The sequence below is a fragment of the Schistocerca piceifrons genome, chromosome 2, assembly GCF_021461385.2.
Source record: "Schistocerca piceifrons isolate TAMUIC-IGC-003096 chromosome 2, iqSchPice1.1, whole genome shotgun sequence".
Lineage (NCBI taxonomy): Eukaryota > Metazoa > Arthropoda > Insecta > Orthoptera > Acrididae > Schistocerca > Schistocerca piceifrons.
The window spans coordinates 867,837,285-867,850,624 of NC_060139.1; the positions used below are offsets into that span (position 1 = coordinate 867,837,285).

At 41.5% G+C, this 13,340-nt stretch overlaps 1 protein-coding gene across 2 annotated transcripts in view; it reads right to left on the minus strand.

The window, feature by feature from the left end:
• LOC124776232 (chromosome transmission fidelity protein 18 homolog) overlaps positions 1–13,340 on the minus strand; it is a 490,396-nt gene that overhangs the window by 302,367 nt on the left and 174,689 nt on the right. For both annotated transcript variants that reach the window (XM_047251092.1, XM_047251091.1), the window contains exon 17: positions 2,783–2,913. In XM_047251092.1, the coding sequence (XP_047107048.1) occupies positions 2,783–2,913 (131 nt within the window). The remainder of the gene's footprint in view (positions 1–2,782; positions 2,914–13,340) is intronic.

Genomic DNA, 13,340 nt, shown 5'->3' on the forward strand with positions numbered 1-13,340 from the left:
GTGAAAGAAGGGATCTATTGATAGGACACATCCTAAGGCATAAAACAATAGTCAGTTTGGTAATGAAGGGGAATATGAAGGGGCGAGGGAGGAAAAAACTGTAGATGGAGACCAAGATATGACAACAGTAAGCGGCTTCAATTGAATCTACGACGGCCATACTGAAAGTAATGAGCAAAAATTCTTACAATTTTCAGTCCTAAATTTCTAAGAGAAACCAAGAATCTCATCGTATGTACATACTATGTCTGATTTCAACATAGACTCCGTGTCTTTGCACACAATTTCCCCGATTGGTCTGCTAGTTTCAAAACACTCTTACAACTGAACTCCATTCCAACTTCTCAGAGACCTGTTGTACTGCTTGCCAAACATCCGGCACCATCGCAGCGCTGGTGTCGTACTTGTTCCTTAACAGAACGGGAAAAATGGGAGTCGGAGGGTGCCAAGACAGAATTTTTGTGAGGTTTGTTGGATACCTCTGGATGAGGGTTGTTTTCTGAGGTTTTTTGTCTTTGGTCAATAAATGTGTGACCCAATGGGCACAAACTTTTCGATAACCTAAGCTTTCAACCATTTCTTCATTTCATTGTGTCCTACAGCAGTTTTCCAGCGATTTCATTCACTGTGACACGCACATATTCTCCTATGACCTCACAACTCTTTCCTTGACAATTTTTGGAAACGATATTGGAAAAAGCATATTCCTGATTAGATAACATGAAACTGTAATGTCTTAATCGTGAATCTTTCAAGAAAAATTAAAAATCACGTGTCAATGGCAACCGCCTTCGATCATATCTAGATCATCATCAGAAATGCAAAAATTGAACTATATTTGTGTCGTTTTAAGTGTCATCGATCTGACATGTGTTGAGACATTTCTTCGTCATTTATGCAATTTCATCATCGAGTTTTAGGTTTTATACTTTCAAAGCTACGATACTGATCGTCATTCATCAATCCCTGCCTCCATGGTGACCGATAGCGTCCTTCTGCCGCTACATCTCTGGCATTGGTTGGTTGGTTAGTTGGATTTGGGGAGTAAAAGGACTAAACAGCTTGGTTATCAGTCCCTTTTCCTGTATTTTCACAGGTCTCGGATGAAAACCATACCCCAAAAGAATAAGATCACCTAAAATCTGGGAAAGGAACAAAATGCGCAAAACGAACTGTGTAACCACACAGAAGGAGAAAACGAAAGAAACAAGCCAAAACTGAAAATATCAACTAAAAGGGAAAAAAGGGGCAGAAGGTGTTAAGACAATATAGCAGATGTCCTAGACTGGCTGATCGCAAGCATAAAAAAAGGATGAGCCAGCCACTCTGCAACACACTAAAATCTTCCAGCCTAAAGACCCAAAGCAAGAGAAACACAGATAGTGAAACGACGAACATCAAACTGCAGAAACAGTATCAGAAAGACCGATGAAAAATAAAAATTCGCAGGTAGGGCGAAGGCCTGGGAGATAAGGCCAAGCGCCCACTCTTAGACTGAATGATAAAAATCCTCCTCTCGTAGAAAACTTAAAGCTAGATCAGCCGTTGAGGCATTGTCACCTAACACTGTCTGGCGCGCCGTATTCCTCGCCACTGGCGCCACTCCTCCAGAAATTCCACTCTACTGTCTCCATGGCAACGGATGGAGTCTATCTTTATCTTTGCTTAGATGCCTCAGTTTGAACTTTCACGCAGTGACCGTAGATGGCAGTTTAGCGTTTTTATAACCAATTCTATTGGTTGTTCAAGCACGTTTGTATGTATCTTTGGCAGATGCAAAGTAATTACTACTACGGCCAGCTTACATTTATGTAATCATTCATATTATATTTTATTTGTATCTAGGCTGATATTTTACGTTTTCACATACGGCATCATCATATATTAAGCCCTACTGGCTCCCGATGAGGTCATGCAGCAGGCGAGGGTCGGAGCTTTCACTGTATAACGCGTAGCGTTTTGACGCTGTTTAGCTGTGGCCGGGGATGCCTCCCGACATTCGTCAGTGATCAGCTCGTCGTTTCTGCCCACCACATAATGGTACAAAAGCCCTTTCCGTTTTATTATATTGTGTATCCATATTTTATAACGTAGGTAAATTGTATAATATTGGTACCTGTTACCATCTAAGGAGAATTACTTTTTCTTCCAGAGACATGGTCTCAAGATGAGGTACATATGATCGAAATCGGATACCATTGACATGTAATTTTTAATAAAAAAATTGTGATCAAGACTGATTACTTTTTCAGACCCTTTCTTTGTTGCGTTCTGTGGAGCCACTTAAACCGTGACCGCTACAAGACTCATCTTGGATATCGTGTTTCCACTTTTGAAATGTTACACCAATCTCCTAACATTGCTGTCAGCCAAGCAGACATTTCTCCAAGAGCACGTTGATGGCTGAGGTGGATTTAAGCAGCACATTTTCCCTCTTTGACAAGGAATAAAATGACAGAACGCTATCGAAACGAAACACTGATGTCTGCCATTTTGGAAGTACTGCCTGTGGTCATCTGACAGGCGCTAATGACGTCACATTATAGTAATGCGTGAAATAAAGTATTTAGATTACGATGTCACAGTTGTTTTATTACATCGTTAGAACTGGAATTTTAGCAATTTGTTGCTCACGACTTTCAGTATGTCAGAGAAGAGGCGGCTTGCACGAGATAGACTAGCTTGGAGAGCTGCTTCAAAACCAGTCTTCGCACTGAACACAAAAACAATATGAATGACTACTATCATTAAAAACAGTAACAAAACATGTAAAGATACTTACGGATCCAAGTTGTATTCATAAGCGCCGACAGGAGTTCTCTCTTGTACGTAGTTGAGATTATAATCGATCATGATTCCAATAACGTTGTCCAACTCTTGCTTTTCCGTTTTACTGTACAGCTGGATGTTGACCTGAAGGAGAAATGGAGATTAATTCACTTCTTTAGCAAAATTCGGAAATTTATCGTGATAACTGCACTGATATTACCAATTTAAGACAGTGCCCTGAATCTTCTAGTGTCACCAATATTGTGCTTGCCACGCCATCCCTGCTGCCTCAGCGACCGTAGGTACGAAAGATATTAAATTAAATACTAGTCGCAATCAGTCATTACTGTTGCTGTTGCTGACTGTGTGTTTTTTAAGGAGATTAAGCATCTAAGATCATCAGTCTGCTATTCATCCTTCATGACGAAAATCAATGTACCCCATCTGTCTGCATCTAGAGTCTATGTGAAAGGGTAAAAAAGCTTTTCTAAATATTCGCGTGAGTGTATCTGAGGCGAAACTTCGGTACTAGCCCGGTATTATTATTATTATTATTATTATTATTATTATTATTATTATTATTATTATATCCTCCTGGGTACAATATTCTGAAGATAAAAATAATTCCTTCTGTGGACCCCCACGTGGGGATTACACAAAAGATTGTCGCTGTCAGACAAAACAGATCCATTCTACGAGTCGGAGCATGGATGTTACATTTTTTGAATCGTGGGGTAGGTTAGAAAACCTGGAAAGATGAATGAGGAAGTCGAACTTACGTATAACGAGAATTTGTGAAGTTTTGTGGCAGGAAGAATACGATTTCTCGTCAGATAAGCACATGTTTATAACACAAAATGTAAGTAGCGGTAATGCAGGAGTAGTTCTAGTAACAAACAAGAAAATAGTAATGTGGGTAAACAACTATAAACAAAATATTGAACGGATCATCAGAGCCAAGATAGAAATAAAGCCAAGACCTGCCGCTTTAGTAAAAGTACACTTGTTTTATAATGTGCGGATGATGTAGAGATTGGAACAAAAGTATGGTAAAGAAGTTATTCAGTGTATTAAGGAACACGAAAATTTTATTATACTGGGCGACTAGCATTCCACATTAGGAAAATGTAGAGATGGAAAAACAGCAGGACGACATGGACTGGTGGGAAGGAATGAAAGAGAAAGTCGCTTGATAGAATTTAGCACAGAGCACAATAAAGAAGGTTGTGTATTTGGACGAGACTTGGAGACGCAAGAAGGTTTCAGATAGACTACGTATCGGTAAAATATGAAGTTGGAGTTTAATCGTCCACTAAGAGGTCATTAATGGATGAGCACAAGCTCAACTGGACAAGCATGGAGAAGGAAACCAACAGTGCCCTTTCCAAAGGAACCTACTCAGAATTTCCCTTCAGTTACGTCTGAAAATTTACTTTTTCTTTCATCAGTCTTCTGGCTAGTTTGATGCGGTCCTCAATTACTTGTTGTTCATATTCCAATCTCCGTCCTGTTTTGCACGTTTTACCCTCTACGGCTCCCTGCATTACCATAGAAGTGGCTCACTGATGCCTTAAAGTTTCTCCTTTGATTCAGTCCCTTTTCGTGACAGTGTAAAATCTGGAAATTTGTGATAAGGTCTTATGGGACCAAACTGCTGAGGTCATCGGTCCCTAAAGCCTATACACTACTTAATCTAACTTAAAACTAACTTACACTATGGACAACACACATACCCATGCCCGAGGGAGGTCTCGAACCTCCGACGGGGGGAGTCCCACGGACCGTGACAACGTGCCCAAGACCACGCGGCTACCCAATGCGACCGTGACATTGTTTCCCACACATTTCTTTTCCCGCCGATTCTGTAAAGAACCTTTTCATCACCCCAACAAATTTTCAGCACCCTTATGTAATACCACATCTCAAACGCTTAGATTCAGTTCTATTCTAGATTTCCCACATTCCACGATTCACTTCCTTACAGTAATGCGCTGGTTCGCATACGTACTATGCAGGAAATTTCTATTTCAAATTATGGCCTATGTTTGACACTAGGAGATTCCTGTGGCGAGTAGTGCACACTCTGCGTGCTCTAGTCTGGTTCATAGATCTTCTTTGCTTCGTCTGCCACGTGTTATTTTGCTTCCAAAGCAGCATAATTCATCCACTTCGTCTACTGTGTGGCTCTGAACAAATTTTGATGTTAAAATGTATCGTTAATCTCATTTCGGCATTTTTGGTGGTTTACTCCTTGCTCTTAGGTCGAGGTCAGTAGACTATTCACTTCGTACAACAACTCCTTAATTTTTTCAAGTTTTTCACTCTGAATTTTCATCTAATTTCTGCACCATTTTCTAAAAATGTTCTTCCATTGTTTTTCAAATATATAAGTTCGACGGTAAAGGGAAAAAACATAATACTGAACATGTACAAACTGCCTGTTTTGACTCATGACCTAATGAAAACGGCGAATTTAGAACAGTTCTAAAAATCCAATATGAGTAAAATACACGGAATAACCAGAATTATAGTTATTCTGACATTACCATCTTTGTCTACGCCAACTCGCAACCAAATTGTCATATTCCAAACTAAGAGACTACAATTTATACTACAAAAATAAAGTAGGAGCAAAATAAATAATTTCAGTGTTGAAAGTTCCATCTCCGTTTGCGCAATAACCACGTCACAAGCCACAGTATCATAGAGTCGTGGATCATCGCAGATGTCTGGTTTTTATACGCTTAACAGACCCCAGTACAAGATAGGGTATTGCCACATTGTATTATGTACAAAACAACAGACTTGAGCTAGAAGTATACTTACATTACCCTATGTTGCAAGGAATTAATTTACGTCTGTGACTGTAACAATGTAAATTTCCTTAAACGTTCCCCCCTCAGTTGAAGGGTAGATCTATTAATAGTAGAGAGACTTAGGTAATGGTTACCCATAAACATTGAAGGTAAATAGTGGCTGCTTGCCCCTTAAAAAACGAAGAATAATAGTGGATAAGTTAACAAATATTCAATAATCACACTGTGTAATATGTGCAACGATTTAAATACACGGTGTCCATAGAGTCCCGTTACAAATTCAAATGGCTCTGAGCACTATGGGACTTAACATCTGTGGTCGTCAGTCCCCTAGAACTTAGAACTACTTAAACCTAACTAAACTAAGGACATCACACACATCCATTCCCGAGGCAGGATTCGAACCTGCGACCGTAGCGGTCACGCGGTTCCAGACTGTGGCGCCTAGAACCGCACGGCCACAACGGCCGGCAGTCCCTTTACAACTTCAAAATTTCATTACAACGGCAGTTGTTGAAATATTTTAACAAAATTTCTTTTACTGTAATCACTGTTTACTAAAGTTTTTATATATACTAAAATTCTGTGTTTCAGATACTCTGTTGATCGAAGGAACTTAATCTCTATAAAATGCCAACGCCCCAAGAGAAGGCACAATGTGGGTCCTGGTTTATAGAGACAAAATCGGATGTTCAGACTCAACGAAACTTCAGAACGACGTATGGAAGAGATCCACCTTCGCGCCGTTCAATCCCTGCATGGCACAAAAAGTTTGTGGAGAGAGGGATAGTGTTGGATAAAGGGAGGAGCGGGCGACCAAGAACATCCGAGGAAAACATCGATGGCGTTTTAAATGTTTTCACTCGTTCACCTACGAAGTCCATCCGCACTGCTGCCAGACAGCTGCAACTATCACGTTCAACTGTGCATAATGTCCTCCAAAAGAGCTTACGGTTGTACGCTTACAAAGAACAACTGTTACAGACACTTGAGCCAAATGACAAGTCAAAACGAACAGAGTTTGCACTCAACATGCTGGAACGCCTTTCGGAGGATGAAGCATTCCTCAAGCGAGTTTGCTTCAGCGACGCGGCAACTTTTAATTAAACAGACACAATGTGAGAATCTGGGGATCTGAACACACACATGTGATTAGGGAGCTTCGCTGGGATAGTCCAAAAGTGAATGTGTGGTGTGGAGTCATGTGCAACCGAATAATTGTTCCATTTTTCTTCAACGAGTCAACAATTACTGCAGATGTTTACCTCGACCTTATGACCGAATATGTAGCACCACAACTGACTGATTTACAACCAACTATCATTTTCAAGCAAGATGGTGAGCCATCACATTGGGGACTGCATGTTCGTAGGTTCTTCAATGAAACATTTCGAGGAAGATGGATTGGGAGGGATGGGCCAGTTCCTTGATCACCGCGTTCGCCATCACTCCCTTGGACTTTTTTTATGGGGGCATGTATCAAACACAAATACGGGACACTGCTGACTTGAAGCAAAGGATTCGTAATCCCATTGCCACCATTGATGACGCTATGCTACAACAAACATGGCAAGGAATCGAGTACCGTTTTGATGTGCTTCGTGCAACTAACGGCGCCCATATAGAGGTCTATAAACAGTGTCAAAAAAAATTTATTTCAACAACTGAGGTTTTAATAAAATTTTTAAGTTGTAAAGGGACTTTATGGACACCCTGTATACTTTAAAAACTGTCTTTACTCATACTGTATACAGTCGAATCTTTGGCTTTCTCTACTCACCAAACTGTAAAGAACTGTGTGGGAAAGTATCAACGGATGGTGCTGTATCAGATACGTGTATATTTCTTACAAAATGTCAGGAAAGATATCCCTGTGATTATCTGAATAACGTAGCGCATTTAAAGATGATAGTGCATACCAATATAAATTAATACTTCAGGACATGGGCTACAATATTTCCAAGCTGAAGCACATTGGCACACCTGCCAAAAATGTTTTCGCATTTCACAGGAATCTGTAATTAACAACTGATGTTTAGGGTCTTACAACAAGAATGCAAGATCTGAACTTTGCGCCATTCTGGCTGTCAATCGAGAGGTCCATAATTGTGACATGTCGATACTCGACAGACAGGAGTTAATAAAAATGGAGCGCTTCACGATACAAGAACGTGTCCTTTTTGTTAAATATTATGGTGATGGTTTGGTTGATACGATTCGTATAGTGTATTTTAAGTAAAAATAATGTCCCAAAACCATCAACTGTGAGAAGAATACTCAAAAATTTCGGATGTACATGTTCAGAAGTTGGTGGAAACACCTGAAGCGTGCTCTAGTTGTTCAGGAACAAAAATAGCGGCAGTTCGGAGGAGTGTCGTCAAGAGTCCAGTTCAACATCTGACACAAGAACTGGGCATTTCAACGGTCACTCTCCACCGTATTCTCACTGAAGATTTGCATCCCCGTACTTACAAGATCTGTCTGGCTCAACAGCTTCTTCCAGCAGACCATGCGCAGTGAAGAGAGTTCACCAATGTATCACTGACGAACAAGAGCTGAACAGCGATTTTGTGGACATTATTATCTTCAGCGCAAGTCCCGTTTTGCCTTCGATAGCATCGTTAATAGTCTGAGCTACCGTATTTTGGACACACATAATCCATTAATGATTCATGAAGACAAAAAAGAAAAAAAAAGACACGCATCCCCAACGTGTCACTGTTTAGAATTTTGAGCCCATTTTTCTTTCAAATTGAGACAGGTGCTCCATTAACAAGTGGCTCTGGGCACTATGGGACTTAACATCGGAGGTCATCAGTCCCTAGAACTTAGAACTACTTAAACCTAACTAACCTAAGGACATCACACACGCCCATACCCGAGGTAGGATTCGAACCTGCGCCGTAGCAGTCGCGCGGTTCCGGCCTGAAGCGCCTAGAACCGCTCGGCCACCGCGGCCGGCGATGCATTAACAGTTGATGGCGAACGTTATCGTAACATGATAACCCAGTTCTTTGTGCTCAATAAGAAGATATTGCTCTTGAAGAAGCGTAGCAGAGAGCTGCTGTTAAAATGTCCAAGTGGTGTGCATGATGGCGAATAAAGGCACCTGGAGTGTCCCGTTTTGGGATTAGGAAGTGTGAGAAGAAGTCGACAAAGCACTGAAAGAACTCAAGAGGAAACATGCAGTAGACAACATCACTTCAGCATTACTGAGATCCTTGGAAGAACCAGCCAATACAAAATTGCTCCGCGTATTGCCATGGTATATGACACAAGCGAAAGACCCTCAGGTTTCAAGAAGAATGTAATGGTTCCAACTCCAAAGAAGGCAGATGTTGACAGTTGTGAATACTGCCGAACTACCCGTTTAATAGTACACGGTTGTAATATACTGACAAGAATTATTTACAGAAGAACTGAAGAACTGGCAGATACCGACCTTGAGAAGATAAGTTTGGATTCCGGAACACGTGAAGCAGTAATGACTCTAAGACTTGGCTCAGAAGGTGGGATAAAGAAAGGAGGACCTATTTTTACGGCATTTGTAGATTTGGAGAAAGCTTTTGATACTGCAGCCTGGACCATACACTGAAATTTTGAAGGTGGCAGCGATAAAGTACAGGGAGTGAGATGTTATTTAGAACTTATACAGAAACCAGACATCAAGTATAATAGTCAAAGGACAGGAAGGAGAAGCAGTAGTTGAGAAGTGAGACAAGGTGTTACCGTATTACCAATGTTATTCGATCTGTACAGGGAGCAGAAACAAAAACTCTGGGGTTTGCCGGCGACAAAGAAGATGGAGGAGCGGCTGAACTGAATGGATGGTGTCTTGAAAAGAGATAATAAGATAAACATCAATAAAGGTAAAACAAGGGTAGTATATCGTAGTTAAATTAAACCAGAGGAAATTGAATTACGAAAGGAGACATTAAAAGTAAAAGAAGAAGTTTACAATTTGGGCAGTGAAAAGACTGATGATGGGCCGAAGTAGAAAGGACATAAAATGCAGACTGGCAATAGCAATCTAATATCCATTTGAGTGTTGGGAAGTCCCTTCTGATGGTATTTGTATGGAGTGTAGAATTGTATGGAAATGAAACGTGGCGTGGTGCTGTAGAAGAATATTGAAGATTTAACTGGCAGATCGAATAACAGGTGCGGAGTCGCGTAACTGAATTGGGGAAAAGAAGAAAATTATGGCACAAGCTGACTAAAAGAAGGGATGTGTTGACAGAACACATCCTAACGCATAAAGGAATTAACAGCTTTATAATGGAATGAAGTGTAGGGAGTAAAAATTGTAGAGGGATACCGAGGGATGAGTTCATGTTCGGATTTTTACGGCCGTGTCTGTCCAAGTACACTGTCGGAATAAAAATGGTACACACTTTTAGAGATTTCCAGCTCACTCAAGTTTTATTGATGCAACAGTATATTTGGAGTACAGATCAATAGCAAAAGCGATTTTGAGGTACCATCAGGATGAAACAAGTACATGGCGGCAATTCAGGAATTGGGATCCAGTCGATCGTGCAGATGGCGAATTCCGTCCTGGGATACATTATGCCACGCGTGCTCGACCTGTTCACAAAGTTCTGTAAGAATTGTTGGCTGAAGAGTCACACGAGTCATTCTCGGCCCACCATATCTCCCACAAGCTCATTTGGAGACAAGTCCGGAGATCGTGCTGGCCAGGCAAGTTGCTTCGCGTCTTGCAGAGCACGTTGAGTTTCATGGGTAGTGTGTGGGCGAGCATTATCTTCCTGTTGCAAGAATGGCCAAATAACGGGTCCAACAATATTCTGCACCTACCGAGCGCTGGTTAAAGTCTACTCCAGAAACACTAAAAGTGAACGAGAGTTGTAGGTTATCGCAACCCAGACCATAAGAACTGGGATGGGGCCAGTGTGTCCTGAATGAATTCACTCTAATAGACAGGGCTCACCAGGTCTACGTCGTACGGGGAAACGACCACCACTTGCGTGCAGGCAGAGTTTACTTTCATCGCTGAAGACCACAGCGCGCCATTCCACCTCCAAAGTGATCCTCCGGCGGCACCAGTCGATCCGTGCAACTCGATGCTGTAGCGTGAGTGGAAGACGCGCTAGAGGTGTGCGTGCCCGTAGTCCCACTGCTAGTAACTGGTTCATTACAGTACGTGTTGACACGTCTGGGCTCACGAACCCTCTCATCTGTGCTGTTGTAGCTGCAAGATCTGCCACTGCTGCGCTTACAATACGACTCTGGCGAGCGCCTGTGCTGCGTGAACGTCGAGAACCACCTCTATGCGCGTAAAAACGCTCACGTGACCACTGACACCAACATCGTTATACAACGGACGCAACACGTCCAATTTGTGTGGAAATTCCCTGAAAGGATCATCCCGCTACTTTGAAGGCCAACAATTTGACCCCTTTCAAACACGTCAGTTGGCTGTAGGAGGCACGAGTGCGTCTCAGTGGCATGGTTGCCTGCTTGCTTCACACGTCTGCACCACACTGAGCCTTCTGGTTGTGAGCGTCCCCTTTACAGGGGAGACACAGATGGCGCTCTTGTAGTTGTGCCGCTACGCTACTTTGGAACCATTATCAGCACATTGTAGGGAAGCATCCTACTCACGCTGTAGTAAATTCACATCAGTTTCCATTGTGTGCCAGCCAGTCTGCTGTAACTAGCTCTGACGTCATAAATGTTGCGCAATACCTTAAAAATCAAGCAAACGACCTAAAACTTTTCTAGCGTATCAGGAATAATACTAAATTAATGTGTGTTAAATATCAGTTCGATAACTTCAGCCATTTTCGAAATTTGGACGTTTTTCTGAAAAAATCATTGGCGCAACAGAAAAGAGCTAGAGACTTCAAAATTTATATTTAGATTCATCTTTCATAATGATTTAATAAAAACAGTACTTTGGATTTCACAAATTAAGATTTTAGTGGAAATTCATGATTTTCTGGTTTTCATCTCAAAACTGAAGGAAGCAAGATAGATTAAGTAGGCTAATAAATAAGGCTAGGATGTTTCGATTTAAATAGGTTGGAGGTCCGCTATGACTATGAAGATGTGAAAAGTTTCTTTTGAATACCTATAAAATTATAGCGATAGCGGATCTCAAAAGGGCCAGTTCAGAGCTCATCTACTGCGTGCAGTGTAATTAAATTAATTCTCTCGCACAAAATATTTAACTTAGCCACGTCAAAATTTTATTATCAATACTTACCTGCGTGCTGAATGCACGTTTAAATTAAGAGCTTCATCGGCCACCAGCAAAAGAAGCTATAAATTATTATGTAACTTGAAGTGGTGCGTTACTAGCCCAGCGGCTAGTCGGGAGAGCCGATTTGATCAGGCGTTCCCTTAGCCGTCCGCACCGCGGTTATATATATAAGAACGCTGCGCGAGGAAGCAAGGCCCCAGTTCTCTCCAGACGCTGAATAACACGCCATCTGTGTCGGGAGTCGCGTCGCATCGGTATCACTGCTACAAACAGCCTCGGGTGCCCTATTAAGTTACTAGAGATACGCGGAACCATGAAACCATTTCAAGTGAAGGGTTAATTCTGGGATGATTTTCATTATCTAGCTTCAGTTTGCGTATTGTCGTATTTTCACGTGCCGTCGCGGTACAGACATTCTACCAAATATTTAGCGTGGCGTTTGATGAAATATTTTCATCAAATTATGGCGAGCATTCTTTTTAACATTTAATTCGGACATTTATAGTTGCATCAGCGCATTAGACTCTGAACTGCTCTGTTAGTTAGGTTGGAGGGATACTTGTGTTTTTTATCAGTGAATTTCAGAATATACTCAACTATTTTGGAAAATCGTTTTTGATTAGAAATCCCGGACAATTCCTAATTCCTCAGAGCTATAAGCTGCAGCTATAATGGTATTCTCAGATGAAGTGGGCACTAGGAACTCTAATTACAGGCTTCACGTTTGTTAAATCACTTTCTGGGTGCTAAAAAGTAAATAGAGAGCGAGTGTTGAGAACGGCGAAAGACAGCATTAACAACATTCTAAAAGCCTGAAACTGATTCAACATGCAAGCATTTATACAGCAATTAGATTTTTTACAAACTTATTCGCCGCCCCACAACATCTACTACGAGGTGCGACAATAAAATAATGAGCCTGATTTTCTTTGCAAAAACGTAAAGGCTTGCACGCTTGCGTAGGCACAATATCGTTGACCTCGGTCTATAAGCTGCTTCTAGTTCAAGCGGCACATCGATACAACTGTTCAGTCGTGAGTTGTGCTGTAATAGGTTAACACGTGTTTGTGTCTCTCATCACGCAAACGGAACCGCATAATATTGCGCAACGGTATGCCATTTCTTTTAGCGTTAAATTGGATGAAAACGCGACGACAACTTACGGTAAGCTTCAGAAGGCTTTTGGAGAGGAGGTTATGTCAACAGCTCAAGTTTTTTGTTTGCATAAAATGTTTAGCGAGGGGAGAACGAATGTTGAGGATGAATACCGCAGTGGACGACCATCAACCTCACGGACGGATGTCAACTTGGCCAAGATGCGTGAACTCGTACGATCTGATCGAAGATTATCCGTGAAAATGATTGCAGATGAACTGAACATCAATCGAGAAACGGTTCGTCTAATAATAACTGAAGATCGTGGTATGAGAAAGATTTGTGCAAAAATGGTCCCCAAAAATCTCACATCACAACAGCGAGAAACAGGGTAAAATGTGGCAGCCGATCTGTTAGAGCAAACGGAAATCAAT